General features: G+C 38.7%; 1 protein-coding gene across 1 annotated transcript; it reads left to right on the top strand.

The window, feature by feature from the left end:
* Positions 1 to 14,862: 14,862 nt before the first annotated feature.
* LOC127682509 (small proline-rich protein 2D-like) lies at positions 14,863 to 15,144 on the top strand. The gene has a single exon (XM_052178832.1). It carries the CDS (start codon positions 14,863 to 14,865, stop codon positions 15,142 to 15,144), a length of 282 nt encoding a protein of 93 aa, XP_052034792.1.
* Positions 15,145 to 16,585: the final 1,441 nt, after the last annotated feature.

The following is a 16,585-nucleotide window of genomic DNA, read 5'->3' as shown; positions in this document are numbered from 1 at the left end:
ATCAAAACAACCCTGAGATTTCACCTTACACCAGTCAGAATGGCTAAGATTAAAAACTCAGAAGACAGCAGGTGTTGGCGAGGATGTGGAGAAATAGGAACACTCCTCCACTGCTGATGGGAATGCAAGTTGGTACAACCACTCTGGAAATCAGTCTGGCGGTTCCTCAGAAAACTGGGCATAACACTTTTGGAGGACCCTGCAATACCACTCCTGGACATATACCCAGAGGATTCACCAGTTTGCAAATAAGGACACAATGCTCCACTATGTTCATACCAGCCCTATTTATAACAACCAGAATCTGGAAAGAATCCAGATGTCCCTCAAGGGAGGAACAGATACAGAAAATGTGGTATATTTACACAATGGAATACTACTAGGCAATTAAAAACAATGAATTCATGAAATTCTTAGGCAAATGGTTGGATCTGGAAAATATCATCCTAGGTGAGGTAACCCAATCACAAAAGAACACCCATGGAACGCAGTCACTGATAAGTGGATATTAGCTCAGAAACTCTGAATACCCAAGACACAACTCACATATCAAATGACTTCCAAGAAGAAGGAAGGAGAGTTCCCTGGTCCTGGAAAGGCTTGATGCAGCATTGTAGGGGAGTACCAGGACAGAGAAGTAGGAGGGGGTTGATGGGAGAATGGGCAGAGGGAAGAGGGTTTATGTGACTTTTGCGGAGGGGGAAACCGGGAAAGGGAAATCATTTGGAATGTAAACAAAAAATATAGAAATGAAAAAAGAAAAAAAGAAAAATCTTTGAAATCGTCTACTTGTCTTGTATAGGGTTTTGTATCTTATATTTGAAAGCCTCCTAGTAATATCCACATGTGTCACTTCAATGATCCATTTATCTTATCAGTTTCTTAAATAAAGAGTTGAACCTGTAATAAGTGTACATCCTTAGGGAAAAAAAAGAGTAAAACTCATAGCTCTGAGTGCCTTCAAAAAGAACCTGGAGAAAGCATACACTAGTAGCATAATAATAACCCTGAAAGCTTTAGAACAGAAAGAAGCTAATACATCCAAGAGGAATAGAAAGCAGGAAATCATCAAATTCAGGGCTGAAATGAAACAAGTAGAAACAGAAAGAACTATACAAACAATCAACAAAACCAGGAGCTGGTTCTTTGAGAAAATCAACAAGATATATAAACCCTTAGGCAGACTAACCAGAGGGCACAGACACAGTACAAAAATTAACAAAATCAGAAATGAAAAGTAAGATATAACAAGAGAAACTGAGGAAATTTAAAAAAATCATTAGATCCTACTACAAAAGCAGGATACTCAACACAACTGGAAAATCTGGATGAAACAGAAAATTTCCTAGACAGATACAAACTATAAAGTTTAATGTTCAAAGCTTAAAATCATATGGAATGTAAACAAAGAATATGGAAAATAAAAAAAATACACAACTGGAAAATCTGGATGAAATGGACAATTTCCTAGACAGATAACAAATCTCAAAGTTAAATTAGGATCAGATATACCATCTAAGCCATCCTGTAACTCCTAAAGAAGTAGAAGCACATATTGAAATTCACCCAACCAAAAAAAAAAAAAAGCTCAGGAACAGATGGTTTTAGTGCAGAATTCTATCAGAGCCTCAAAGAAGACCTAACACCAACACTCTTCAAACTATTCTACAAAATAGAAACAAAAGAAAGACTACCCAACTCATTCTAGGTAGCCAAAATTACGCTGCTACCAAAACTACACAAAGATCCAACGAAGAAAAAGAAGTTCAGACAAATTTCCCTTGTGAATATCAATGCAAAAATACTCAATAAAATTCTTGCCAACTGAATGAAGAACACATTGAAACAGTCATTCACCATGATCAAGTAGGCGTCATTCCATGGATGCAGGGATGGTTCAATATATAGAAAACCACCAATGTAATCCACTACAAAACAAACTGAAAGAAAAAAAAAACACATGGTCATTTCATTATATGCTGCAAAAGCATTTGACAAAATTCAGCATCCTTTCACATTAAAAGTCTTGGAAAGAACAGGAATTCAAGGCCCATACCTAAACGTAGTAAAAGCAATATACACCAAACCAGTAGCCAATATCAAACTAAATGGAGAGAAACTTGAAGCAATCTGACTAAAATCAGGGACTATACAAGGTTGCCCTGCCCTGTTTCTCCATAGTTATTCAATATAGTACTTGAAGTTCTAGCTAGAGTTATTAGACAACAAAAGGAGGTCAAAGATATACAATTTGAAAAGGAAGAAGTCAAATTATCAGTATTTGCAGATGATATGATCATATACTTAAGCAACCCAAAACTTCCACCACAGAACTCCTATAGCTGATAAACAACTTCAGCAAAGTGGCAGGATATAAAATTAACTCAAACTAATCAGTAGCCTTCCTATACTCAAAGGATAAAAAGGCTGGGAAAGAAACAGGGAAACGACATCCTTCAAAATAGTCACAACAATATAAAATATCTTGGTGTGACTCTAAGTAAACAAGAAAAAGATCCATATGACAAGAACTTCAAGTCTCTGAAGCAAAAAAATCAAAGAAGACCTCAGAAAATGGAAAGATCTCCATGCTCCTGCATTGGAAGGATTAATATAGTAAAAATGGCCATCTTGACAAAAGCAATATACAAATTCAATGCAATCCCCATCAAAATCTCAACTCAGTTCTTCATAGAGTTAGAAAGAGCAATTCTCAAATTTATCTGGAATAACAAAAAAACAAGGATAGCCAAAGCTATTCTCAACAGTAAAAGAACTTCTGGGGAAATCAGTAGCCCAGATCTCAAGCAATACTACAGAGCAATAGTGTTAAAAACTGCATGATTATTGGTACAGTGACAGGCAGGTAGATTAATGGAATTGAACTGAAGACCCAGAAATGAACCTACACACCTATGGTCACTTGATCTTTGACAAATGGAGCTAAATCAGTTCAGTGGAAAAAAGAGCCTTTTCAACAAATGGTACTACTCCAACTGGAGGCTAGCTTGCAGAAGAATGCAAATTGATTAATTCTTATTTCCTTGTACTAAGCTTAAGTCCAAGTGGATCAAGGACCTCTACATAAAACCACACACACTGAAACTAATAGAAAAGAAACTATGGAAGAGCCATGAACATATGGGCACAGGGCAACGTTTCCTGAATAGAACACCAATAACCTATGCCCTAAGATCAAGAATTGACAAATGGGACCTCATAAAATTTCAAAGTTTCTGTAAGGCAAAGGACACTGTCAATAGGACAAAACTGCAACCACCAAATTGGGAAAAGATCTTTACCAACCATACATCTGACAGATGGCTAATATCAAATATATACAAAGAACTCAAGAAGTTAGACTCCAGAGAGCCAAATAACCATATTAGAAATGTGGTACAGAACTAAACAAAGAATTTTCACTGGAGGAGTATCAAATGGTTGAGAAGCACATAAAGAAATGTTTCACATCCTTAGTTATAAGGGAAATGCAAACCAAAACAACCCTGAGATTTCACCTCACACCAGTCAGAATGGCTAAGATCAAATACTCAGGAGACAGCAGTTGCTGGTAAGGATGTAGAGAAAGAGGAACACTCCTCCGCTGCTGGTAGGATTGCAAGCTGGTACAACCACTCTGGAATTCAGTCTGGCAGTTCCTCAGAAAACTGGGCATGATACTACAAGAGAATCCTGTTATACCACTCCTGGACATATACCCAGAAGATTTCTCAGCATTTAATATTAACACATGCTCCACTATGTTCAAAGCAGTCCTATTAAAAATAGCCAGAAGATGGAAAGAACCCAGATGTCCCTCAATGGAGGAATGGATTCAGAAAATGTGGTGTATTTACACAATGGAATACTATTCAGCAATTAAAAACAATGAATTCATGAAATTCGTAGACAAATACGTGGAACTAGAAAATATCATCCTTAGTGAGGTCACTCAATCACAAAAGAACACAGATGGTTTGCACCCACTGATAAGTGGATTTTAGCCCTGAAGTTCAGAATAGCCAAGACACAATTCACATATCAAATGATGCCCAAGAAAAAGGAAGAATAAAGTATGGATACTCTGGTCCTTCTCCGAAGAAGGAATAAAATACCCACAGAAAAAGATACAGAGACAAAGTGTGGAGCAGAGTCTGAGGGAAAGACCATCCAGAAACTGCCCTACCTAGTAGTGATCTATCCAATATACAGTTACAAATCCCAGACTGTATTATAGATGCCCACAAGTACTTCCTGACTGGATGTAGCGGTCACCTGGGAGGTACTGCTAGTGCATGACAAATAGAGTGGGGGAAAAGCATAGCCAGCCATTGGACTGAGTATGGCGTACCCAATCGGGGAGCTAGAGAAAGAATCCAAGGAGCTGAGTGAGTTTGCAGTACCATAGAAGGAACTATGATATGAGCCACCCAGTACCCCCAGAGCTCCCAGGGACCAAAACATCAACCAGATAGTACATATGGTGTTACCCATATCTACAGATACATAGTCAGCAGAGGATTGCCTTGTTGAATATCAAAGGGAGCAGAGGCCCCTGGTTCTGGAAAGGCTAAATGCACCAGAGTAGAGGAATTCCAGTACAGAGAAGCAGGATGTGGTTGATTGGGGAACAAGGAGAAGGGAGGTAGATTATGGGATTTTCGGGTGTGTGGGGAACCAGGAAAGGGGAAATCATTTGAAATATAAATAAAGAATATATCTATTAAAAAACTATCAAAATAGACAACTGGAACCATTGGTGTAGAAGTTAATTATCTTTCACATGTTTAATTTACCTATTCATTTTATATCCCAATTGCAGTCTGTTTCCTTCCATCTTCTTTTAGCCTCACTCAGTCCCTCTCCATGCTTCCTCCATTTTTCCTCTGAGAAGGGGAGCCCCCACCTCTGTGGGTATCAAACTACACTGGCACATCAAGTCACTGCAGAGCGAGGAGCATTCTTTCCCACCAAGGCCAGACAAGGCAATCCAGTTAGGGAAACAGGATCCAAAGGCATGCAAGAATCCAGAACAGGCCATGCTCCAGTTGCTTGGGACCAACATGAAAACCAAGCTGCATACTTGCTACATATGTTTGGAGGCTCTAAGTCCAGCTCATTCTTGCTCTTTGGTTGGTGGTCTCGGGGAGCCCTCTAGGTTCCAGGTTGATACTGTTGGTCTTATCCCATTCATGAGTCCCTATCCCATTCAGGTCCCTCAATCCCTCAATCCTTCTAAATTACAAGACTCATCTTGTCCATCTAATGGACCATCTAATTACAAGGCTCCATCTAATGTTTGACTGTGAATCTCTGTATCTGTTTCCATTGGCTGCTGAGTAAAGCCCTTCAGAGGACAGATATGCTAGGCTCCTGTCTGCAAGCATAACAGACTATCATTAATAGTGTCAGGGGTTGGATCTTGTCCATGAGATAGGTCCCAATTTTGGCCAATCATTTGGTGGCCACTCCCCTCCTCTCTGCTCCATCTTTGTTCCTGCACTTCTTGTAGGCAAGAAACATTTTGGGTCGAAGGTTTTGTTGGTGACTATAGAATCACCTCCATCTTCCCTTCCAAACTTCTCACAGATGCAGAGGAATATTCTGTGCTATCATTCTTCCTCATATACCTGTCATAATATCTGATAGAGAAGGAATTTACCTGAGACTGCTATGCTGTTCCTGTCAGGGGGCTGCTGAGAATTGTCCTTCTTCACTGGTTCAATATCTCAGATGACAGAGGGAAACCAGCAAATGTCTCTTTAATGTCCACAGAGGACATTTTAAAATCTCCCTATCACTTGGGTAGGGAAGTTATTATTGTTTTTCTGTTTCTTGAATAAAGCAGTATCTTGTTGATGGTATTCATGTTTTCTTTCTTCTAAAAGTCACTTTAATATCAGTCTGATATGCTCATGCTCCTTGTTTGGCTTCTCAGGAGGCTGTAATGGGTTTTGATGGAATTTTGGATCATATCAAAGAATAATTAGTTACCTAGTTAAGGTTATATTACTATGATGAAACACTATACCCAAAATGAAATTGGGCAAGAAGGTGTTTATTTGGTTTACATATTCACGTTCATAATTTATCAGTGAATTGAATCAGGAAAGGAGCCCAAAGAGGGAAAGAACCTGGAAAGAGGAGCTGATGCAGAGGCTATAGAGGGGGGCTACTTATTGGCTTCCTTCACATGGCATGCTCAGCCTGTTTTCTTATAGAATGCAGGACCACCAGCCTGGGAATGCTGTCATCCGCAGTAGGATGTGCTTTTCTACCTTAATCACTATAAAAGTCTTCTAAAGGTTTGCTCACACCCCAGTCTTATTGAAACATTTTCTCAGTGGAGGCACTCTCCTCTTTCATGCCCTAGCTTGTGTCAAATTAATGTCCAACTAACCATCACATTTAGTGCTTGATTGCTTGGGGAACACAACAGTTATTTCTACAAAACTATAATTTCACCTTCACCACATGCTAGGTTAAAAAGAGTATGTAATATTCAGGTACTCATGTGCCACTTGGTTTGTATTTTCTACCCACCCCTCCACCAAGTTTACTCTCACTTGTCCTTTCCTCTTCCCTAGAAGTTATATATTTACCTTAACCTACCCCTTTTCTATTATTCAGCTGCTATATTTGAAACAACCATATGAACCTTATCTTTTCAAATGTACTTGTTTTTCTCCATAAGATTATATACAGTTGTATTCACTTGCCTGAAAACAACTTGAATATTACTGAATGTTACTAAATAATACTATAGTACATGTAAGAGCCACATTTTCTTAATCCATTCAGCTAGTGAGGAGCTAGATTGATCATCTTACTTGTATATTGTGACTGGTTCTGAAATACAGGTGGTATGGCCACTTGATACTCGACAAAGGAGCTGAAAACATCCAGTGGAAAAAAGATAGCCTTTTCAACAAATGGTGCTGGTTCAACTGGAGGTCAGCATGCAGAAGAATGTGGATTTGATCCATCCTTGGCTCCTTGTACTAAGCTCAACTCCAAATGGATCAAGGACCTCCACATAAAGCCAGACACTCTGAAGCTAATAGAAAAGAAACTGGGGAAGACCCTTGAGGACATCGGTACAGGGAGAAAGTTTCTGAACAGAACACCAATAGCGTATGCTCTAAGATCAAGAGTTAACAAATGGGACCTTATAAAATTACAAAGTTTCTGTCAGGCAAAGGACACCATCAAAAAGACAAATCGGCAACCTACAAATTGGGAAAAGATCTTCACCAACCCTGCATCAGATAGAGGGCTAATATCCAATATATACAAAGAACTCAAGAAGTTAGACCCCAGAAAGCCAAATAACCCTATTAAAAATGGGGTACAGAGTTAAAGAAAGAATTTTCACCTGAAGAACTTTGGATGGCTGAGAAGCATCTTAAAAAATGTTCAACTTCATTAGTCATTAGGGAAATGCAAATCAAAACAACCCTGAGATTTCACCTTACACCAGTCAGAATGGCTAAGATTAAAAATTCAGGAGGCAGCCAGAGTTGGCAAGGATGTGGAGAAAGAGGAACACTCCTCCACTGCTGGTGGGGTTGCAAATTGGTACAACCACTCTGGAAATCAGTCTGGCAGTTCCTCAGAAACCTGGGCACGTCAGTTCTGGAGGGCCCTGCAATGCCACTCCTGGGAATACACCCAGAGGATTCCCCAGCAGGTAAAAAGGATATATACTCCACTATGGTCATAGAAGCCCTATTTATAATAGCTAGAAGCTGGAAAAAACCCAAGTATCCCTAAACAGAAGAGTGGATGAAAAAATATGGTATATATACAGAATGGAGTACTATTTGGCCATTAGAAACAATGAATTCATGAAATTCTTAGACAAATGGATGGAGCTGGAGAACATCATACTAAGTGAGGTAACCCAGTCTCAAAAGATTAATCATGGTATGCACTTACTAATAGGTGGATATTAGCCTAGAAAATTGGAATACCCAAAACATAATCCACACATCAAATGATGTAGAAGTTAAACGGAGGAGTGGCCTTGTTCTGGAAAGACTCAGTGTAGCAGTATCGGACAAAATCAGAACAGGGAAGTGGGAAGGGGTGGATGGGAGAAGAGGGAGAGTGAAGAGGGCTTCTGGGACTTTCGGGGAGTGGGGAGCCAGAAAAAGGGAAATCATTTGAAATGTAAATAAAAAATATATCAAATAAAAAAAGAAAAAAGAAAAAAAAAGAAATACAGGTGGATGTGTACACACATCTATTGTATGCTTTATTTGACTTTTTGTATATATGAACCAAAGTGATACCATTGCATCAATGTATGATTCTGCTTTTATTTTTAAAGTTTGGAGGAAACCGTACACTGTTTTCTATAACTGATGAGTTAATTTATTCTCTCACTGTTAGCAAGTTTATGTTCCCTTTCATTTACTACTCTGTATGTTGATGAGACTCATTCTTACACTGGCATAATGGTCTTATGGGTAGGTTTGGTTTTAATTTCTCTAATGACTGGAGATGTGGAATATTTTCCCATTACTCTTAGTTATTGAAACTCTTAACTTTACAAAAAAGTACCTTTAAAAAAATCTCATTAATGCCTGCCATTTGAATTCTACAATTCCAGGACTTAGTCCTAAGTACTGTCAACACCATTTCTCCTACAATAACTTCTATCCATACTTCAGCTTGCAACATCATCATCATTACCAATACCATAAACATCATCACAAACACTACAAGGTATCACATTATCCACCACTGTCAATCTCCACAGTACCTACACTGTCTATCATTGCTACCCTCACCCTCATTACTATAACTCCACTAAGAGCACCAAATTCCTATTGATAACATCCATCACCATCCATTCCCACCAGCACCAAAAGCATCATCAAAAATCTAAATAAATGTAGTAATATCGAAGAAAATAATTCTAGGCAATGAGTGTGAGGCCTCACATTTATGTTATTATTTATTTCATATTTAAATATATATTTTTTATTTTTATATCTTTTCTTTATGGCTTACATTATATCATAGAAAAACATGAAATTAAATGAAGAAATGGAAAAATATTGAAATATCATGTTTTATCCCTGTCATTGATTCTTAAAAATTTTTGGGAGATAAGGGTAAAAATATTCATGTTGAATCAAGCCCCATTTTACATAAGAGTTTGTAATACTAAGATAATCAAATGCTTAGGGCAATGGTAGAGGATGGCTACTAAAGGTATTTGTGTGTATATTCACATTTGTGCATATAAGTGTTCATATCTCAAGTCTTGAAGACTCATCCTTGGAAAAAGCATGCTGTATGTCCTTGTTCATCGGTATCGGATGTTTCTTCATGGAGCTTGTGAGGAATGAACTCAACTTTCAAGCTTCACCATGGATAGAAACTCAGGATTTTCTGACTCTTATACCAATGCTCTGAGAATTAGTAACCTCTACTAATTTATTAGCATATATCTTTGTAAAAATGGAAATGTTTCATCATGATATTTCCATAAACTGAAGTGTTTCATCATGGTATTTCAATATATGCAGATAGAGTGTGTACACAACATCTACTGCATTCAACATTGAAGAGCAAATACATGATACCTGTGTTAGGAGATGTACTTATATCCCTTAATACCCTTCTTAAAATATTATCCTTAATAATTCTGTTGGAATTTCATAAAGTCCATTTCTATGGTATTCACTAACATGTTTTAAACCAATTGTCCTTATTCACCCACTGTACCCTTTTTTCTCTTGTCATCCAACATTATGCTATTTTCTATTTGCTTCTTCACATTCCCATCAATCCCAGTTTGCATATTCCAAATATTCTAGAGAGTGGGACCTACATTGGTGTGTGGGCAAAATACCAAGGATTACATCATTGAAGAAAAGTACACTGGACCACCAAACAGGCGGCATACACCATCTGATATGAGGTCCCTAGCACACATAGAATAGAGTACTGCTGGGTCTGTATTCATCCAGAGGTGACACACCTAACCCTCAAGAGACTGGAAGCCCCAGGGAGTTTAGAGGTCAGGTGAGGTTGGGGGATAGGGACAACCACATGGGGACAGGGGGAGAGGAGGAAGTATGAGATGTGGAACAGTCAGAGGGTGAACAGGAGTTGGTGGTGTGGTATATTAAAATAATAAAAAGAAAGAAAAAAAAGAAAACTAATACTCCTTCTCCCAGAAGCTGTCAACAGGCAATTGCTCCTTCCATGCAGAGCTTTTGTTTGGCTTGAGCTTTCACATGACTTATTCACACTGTCTCAATAAATATGAGTTCAAATGTTTCTGGTCTGTTTGAGTGAAGAAAACAGTTTCTGCCTCTTGTTTTTACAAATGTTCTGTCAGCCCTTCCATGAGAGTAATGTGAAGAACATACACATTTCTTATCCTCTGCACCATGGATCAGTTGCAGGTCTCTTTGATGGTAATTTTCTATAGGTATAAGCTTCTCTGGTGAAAAATGAGAGCTGTATTGATATGAGTATAGCAATGTCATGAGAAACTTTTGTGTTCATTTGTCAATAGGATTTGGAATATTTCCCAGTGCTGATATCCTTTCTAGATATAGATACTCCCCCTTTTACCAGTGCCAGGTATGTACTTTGCTTCATAAAAAAGAATCCAAATAGAAAGTCGGTAGTTCTCCCATGCATTTGTGCTACTTTCACACCAGTGGTCATACCCTATCAAGCCAGTCATTGTTGTAGTGTTCAGGGTCTAGATCTTGGTAATTTTTTTCTCTCCTTCAGCAGTGTACATAACACCTTCCAGTATGATAAGGACTGGCTAGAAGGTATAAAGTGTCCAAATGAGGGCTTCCTAGACTTCTCCATGTTCTCTGACTTAAGCATAATGAGAGAAATAGGGTCTTACTAAGAATCTCTAGAAGGTTTAGTGAAATGATAGATGACAGCTACTAAAATTTCTTTATGTGTATACACATTAGTGTCCTATGTCTCAAGCCTTGAAGGCCCACATGGGAAAAGTGTGCTGTGTATCCTTGCTCATCTGTGGCAGCTGTTTCTTCATGAAGTGTGTGTGGAAAAACCTCAACTTTAGTTTCTCAGCCTGGATTGAGACTCAGGATGCTTTGACTCAACATTGAAGACTACAACAAAATTGTCAAGACAAGATTACAGACAATAGTCTAGAAGATAGTAGGGCCCATCTATGGGACCCCACTGTCCAACTAAAAGAATTCATTTATTAATAATACTGAGGTTTGTATTTCCTAATATATAGTGTCTTATTGTAGAAGTACACCCCTCTCTCGGCTTCTCTTGTGAGGTAATTGTATTAAACCATTTTATATAAATATACACTTTAGTAACCTTTCAAATTAGTAGAATTCTGTAGGCTTTTGAAGGAAGGCCTTCAGGGTTAACCATCCCTCTTCACATGCCCTGACATACTCTGCCCTCCCAACTCCTACCACAATGTATTTCTTCATTTTACATTTTTACCCCTTTATCCTTTATACCCTTCTAAGCAGGCTACATTCAGAAAGAAAAATGTGGGTGTACCTGGCTCTGATTTATGGACAGTAGAGTCAGGATGAGTCTACTGGCATCTCAGTTCAGTAGGTAATTGTGTAATTTGTCATGGCAGAAGCCAGCCATTTTCCTAGGAGTGTCCTTTTTGTGCTATATGCAAATATGGAGAGGAATAAGTCTCCTACTAATCTGGTCTGGTGTTATGTGTACACCCTTTATGAGCCATCTACTGATGGTGCATTTGTCACCATCTGCCCTCAGGTGGTGAACTGTGAACTTTTCCCTTTAGGTACATGGACAGTGGCATTCTCTGCTGAGCCCTTCCTTACTGTCAAAAGCATTGACAGTCATAGGAAGCTGATATGCTTCACTGAGATTGACTCAGTGCTCATATGCTTCTCAGAGTGAAGCTGGGAGAAGTTAAAAGCTTTTTACATCTTCTTCATTCGATTCTTCTGCAGATACAGAGCAACTTTCCCGGCCCAAATCTACCTTCTTTCCTTCCTTCCTTCCTTCCTTCCTTCCTTCCTTCCTTCCTTCCTTCCTTCCTTCCTTCCTTCCTTCCTTCCTTTCCTTCTTTGTTCCCTTCTTTCTTTCTTTCAACACTTTTTATGTCAATTAGCATGTTCCAGATTCTTGAATTTTCTGTGTTTTGGTTTTTACTCTAGTCAAATTCCTTGGTCATCCCAAGTACTAATAATGGCAGCAGTTATAGTCATCACTGAGATTCATCAGTGTTTTAAAATTTAAACTTCAGACTGCCTGTCTTATAGATGACATTTTCTTCAAGTCCCATTGCTCTGTCCTCTAGAACAAATACATATCTTAAATGAAAATGTGAAGAAAAGGAAAAAAATCCAAGACTAATAAAACAAAATGCTAACATGAAAGTCAATGCTAGGAAGTTCTGAGGAAGTTTGGAATTGATGAGTTGTTCTAATATTTCATACTCTAGAGGTTCCCTCTATGTGGAGAAACCTTAGGTAATATTTCTCAGACCCAGAGAGTTCCTAACAAAAGGAGGAGTAAAGGAACCTTGTCACTCTCTTGTGTGCACATGCCTTAAGTGCCAAGCCTTCACTTCTCCAAAAGTGTTAAACAGTCAATTAAGAATTACAAAACGGGGCTGGAGAGATGGCTTAGCAGTTAAGAGCATTGATTGCTCTTCTGAAGGTCATGCGTTCAAATCCCAGCACCCACACAGTGACTCACAACCATCCATAATGAGATCTGATGCCCTCTTCTGGTGTGTCTGAAGACAGCTATAGTGTACTTAGATATAATAATAAATAAAATCTTACCCAAAACATAATCCACACATCAAATGAGGTACAAGAAGAAAGGAGGAGTGGCCCCTGGTTCTGGAAAGACTCAGTGAAACAGTATTCGGCAAAACCAGAACGGGGAAGTGGAAAGGGGTGGGTGGGAGGACAGGGGAAGAGAAGGGGACTTATGGGACTTTCGGGGAGTGGGGGGCTAGAAAAGGGGAAATCATTTGAAATGTAAATAAATTATATCGAATAAAAAAAAGAAAAAAAATGTACAAAACACCAAAATTTGTATTATGTCAGGTTTTATGCATCAAATGATTTAATAATAAACCTTAGAAAATCAGGAAGTAATGTTTATTTAGGTACATGGAAGATTAAAATTCAAGACTGAGGTGCTCTCTCTCTCTCTTTATCAGTGTTTGTGAATTTATATGTGCCTGGGCTTATGTCTATACATGTGCATATATGTGTTTGTGTTTGTGTGTGTGTGTGTGTTTGTGTGTGTGTGTGAGAGAGATAGAGATGGAAAAACAGAGACAGAGAGATAAAGACAGAGAAAGAGAGAGACAGGGAGATGCTTATGTCTGCAGTATTCAAAAGATTCGTGTACTATGCCTTTTGGAAGTTCTCAGATAAAATTTAGTTGCTTTGTACCACAAAGAATCTTCACATAGGTGATCTGTGAATGACTGTGAGTCTTCATGCTAAGCAAGAACATTCTTAGGACAAGTGTAATTTTATTTCCTTACTGTCATGATATGCAGGCTTGTGATCATCTTCAGGGTGAATCCAAATATATACCCCAAATATGGCATTTGATATGACAGTCCTGAAGAGGGTCAAGATAAGACCCAAGGCCATCAGTCTCCTCTCTGAAGGACATATATTATTTCCTAAGATTAACGGAAAAGTAACAAACCTTGGCAGATTACATGACCTGTCTCTGGAAACAGAGTTATCAAAGGTGATGCTAAAATCACACCTATGGTCCCCTTAAATTCCCAACTTTCAGCCCATATGCAAGTTATACCTAAAAGACAGGAATGTAAATGGGCCAATGCACCATATATTATCAATGAGTTGAAATAGAACAAAGAGGACACAAGTTAAGATAGAAAGAAAATAATATTGTCTTTAGTCAATGAAGAGAACTTAGACAATCAGTAAGATCACACTGAATCTGAAGACAGGAGAGCTTACTGAGTCACAGCACTCAACAAGAATTATGTCCAGGAACATGATATTTTCTATTCTGTAGAGTCCCAGTCAAGCTAGTCACACATGGATTTGCATTTTGGTTGGGCAATTCTTGGATCTGCCTTCTATCAGTCACTTTTACTTCCACTGGGCTGGACAGCCACTCTTATAAAGAGATCCTTGGCTGATTAGCTGCAGACTCTGAGAATTCAAGTTCTGGAGTACTTTGGAAAACCTGGTAAGTTTTGTCTCTTGATTTGGTCTGTCTTTATGGTTTTCCTATGTGCTGTAGTAAGTTTTGAGGAAATAAGTGTTGTGAGTACAGTTTTGATCTACATAGCAGTCAGAAATTTAGCAATAGATCTAATAGTCAACTGTAACAAGTGGCTTTTCCTTTCATTTGGCAGGTAGTTGAGCATAGTACATTTATCTTTCATATGTATCTTCTGGTGTTCTTTGAAATGTCATATGCCTTATGCAAGTATTAGAACCTGTGATTTTTATGAGCTGTGCTTTACTATACAAACCCAAACAACCTGGTGTCATGATATAGATAATGAAGGGAATTGGTTTTGACATTTCTCAGGGCACCAGAGCTTGACTTTCTGTCTTGAAAGTATTTCTTTGTGTAAACAGCATTATTTGTTTCATTGGAACAAAATACTTTCTCCTGAAAAAAGGTGTGATTCAAAGAATTTTCCAATGCTACATGCAAGAGATTACTGACAAGAAAGAAGAAAGCCAGAGACTCCTAAAACAGGAGTTGTGGAATCATGTTTATGCCCAGAGAGGGAAATGAACTCAATAATCCAAGTCTCCATCAATCTTGGTGGTGATCACCCCTGAACACTTTCATGTAATTTCTTTCAGATCCTGAGACTTGAGCACGATGTCTTACCAACAGCAACAGTGCAAGCAGCCCTGCCAGTGTCCTCCTGTGTGCCCAACTCCCAAGTGTTCTAAGCCTTGTCCTCCAGTGTGCTCTGAGCCTTGTCCTCCCCCAAAGTGCCCAGAGCCCTGTCCTCCCCCAAAGTGCCCAGAGCCCTGTCCTCCTCCAAAGTTCCCTGAACCTTGTTTTGAGCCATGCCCCGCTCCCTTATACCAGCAGAAATGCCCTCCTGTGCAACCTCCTCCACCCTGCCAGCAGCAGTGTCCACCCAAGAGCAAGTGAGCACCTCAACAGCCATCAAGACCAAGAGAAGAAAAGGAACTCTACCTCATGTACCTCAATAGCAACACCTACATATTCCCTTCAGAGTCTGTCACAGATGCAGAAAAATTTGCTCATGCAGGACCTCCTTCTAAATGCCAGTGATTATCTCTGATATGGAAGGCATTTATCTGAGATGATAATCCTGATGCTATAAAGGGGCTGCTGAGAATGATCCTTCTTCAATGGTTTAGTAGGCCATTTTTCACATTTCTCTATCACTTGGCCGAGCTAGTTGCCACTGTTGTTTCATTTCTTGAATAAAGTACTATCTTATTGAAGGTATTCTTATTTGTTTTCTGCCTTGTCCAGGATGTGAGAGGAGATGTGATACAGTTCTTGCCCCTGAAGTTGATCTTCTGTCTTTACTACTTTACTTTTAATCTTGCTTTCTAGTGACTATATTTCCCCCATCACTCAGAGCTAATCACGACATAATAAATGAAACAGATGCAGTTCTCAGGAATGAGGGATGGAGGTGATCATGAGGCAGTGTAGGACAAGGAACAGGCCTTCTTCTTTGCCTTTAGAACTATGGGAAAGGATCTAGACAATATAACCACAAAGGCCATAAAAGCCTACATAGTCCTTTGTAGAAACAATCCGTTGCCAGATTGGCCTTGAATTTGGAATCATGAGGAGACACAAGTACCCTCTGATCCAGTGTATAAATCAGTAGGGTGAACTTGGGGGCATCTAGAATAGAAAGTTAAAGTGATCTCAGGAAGAAAAGGTATGGATAGAAAAAATAGAATTTATATATGATTTAGAAATAAATATTATTAAAAGGAGAGTACATAAGGCTATGGAATTGCTAGGATGAGGAAATAAAGATTAGAGAACTAAAAGATAACATAGAAGTATATAAAAGTTAGTAATTTATTTTTTCTAGTTATTTGATGAATTGGAGATGATAATGCCTAGAAAGATAAGAGCTAACATTTTTCATGAAAAATGAAAACCCCTCTACATCTATTGGATCTCACTGAAACTGTAAAAGGAGGGACTGCCTGCTGAGTTACAGCACTGAATCAGTGATGTCCAGGAATAGGATATTTCAAATTCTGTAGATTTCTGGATAAGTCAGTTGGGCATGGATGTGCATTTTGTTGGGAAATTCTTAGACCTGCCCACTATTAAATACTTCTACTCGCACTGGGCTGGGCAGCCAGTTCTATAAAGTTCTATGAAGAGGTCCTTGGCTGCATCACTTTGTATTCAAGTTCTGTTCTACTTTTGAGAAATTGGTGAGTATTATTTCTTGAGTTGGTCTGTCTTTATGGCCTTCCTATGTGCTCTAGTCAATTTTGAGGGAGTAGGTATCCTGAGTCTAGTTTTGATCATGGAATGAATTGTACCTATCTAGCAGTCAGAAATTTAGCAATGGATAAATGGTTTTTCA

This window comes from Apodemus sylvaticus, chromosome 4, assembly GCF_947179515.1.
Source record: "Apodemus sylvaticus chromosome 4, mApoSyl1.1, whole genome shotgun sequence".
NCBI lineage: Eukaryota > Metazoa > Chordata > Mammalia > Rodentia > Muridae > Apodemus > Apodemus sylvaticus.
Note: the sequence above shows the minus strand (reverse complement) of the source record. Positions and strands in the feature narration are given on the sequence as shown.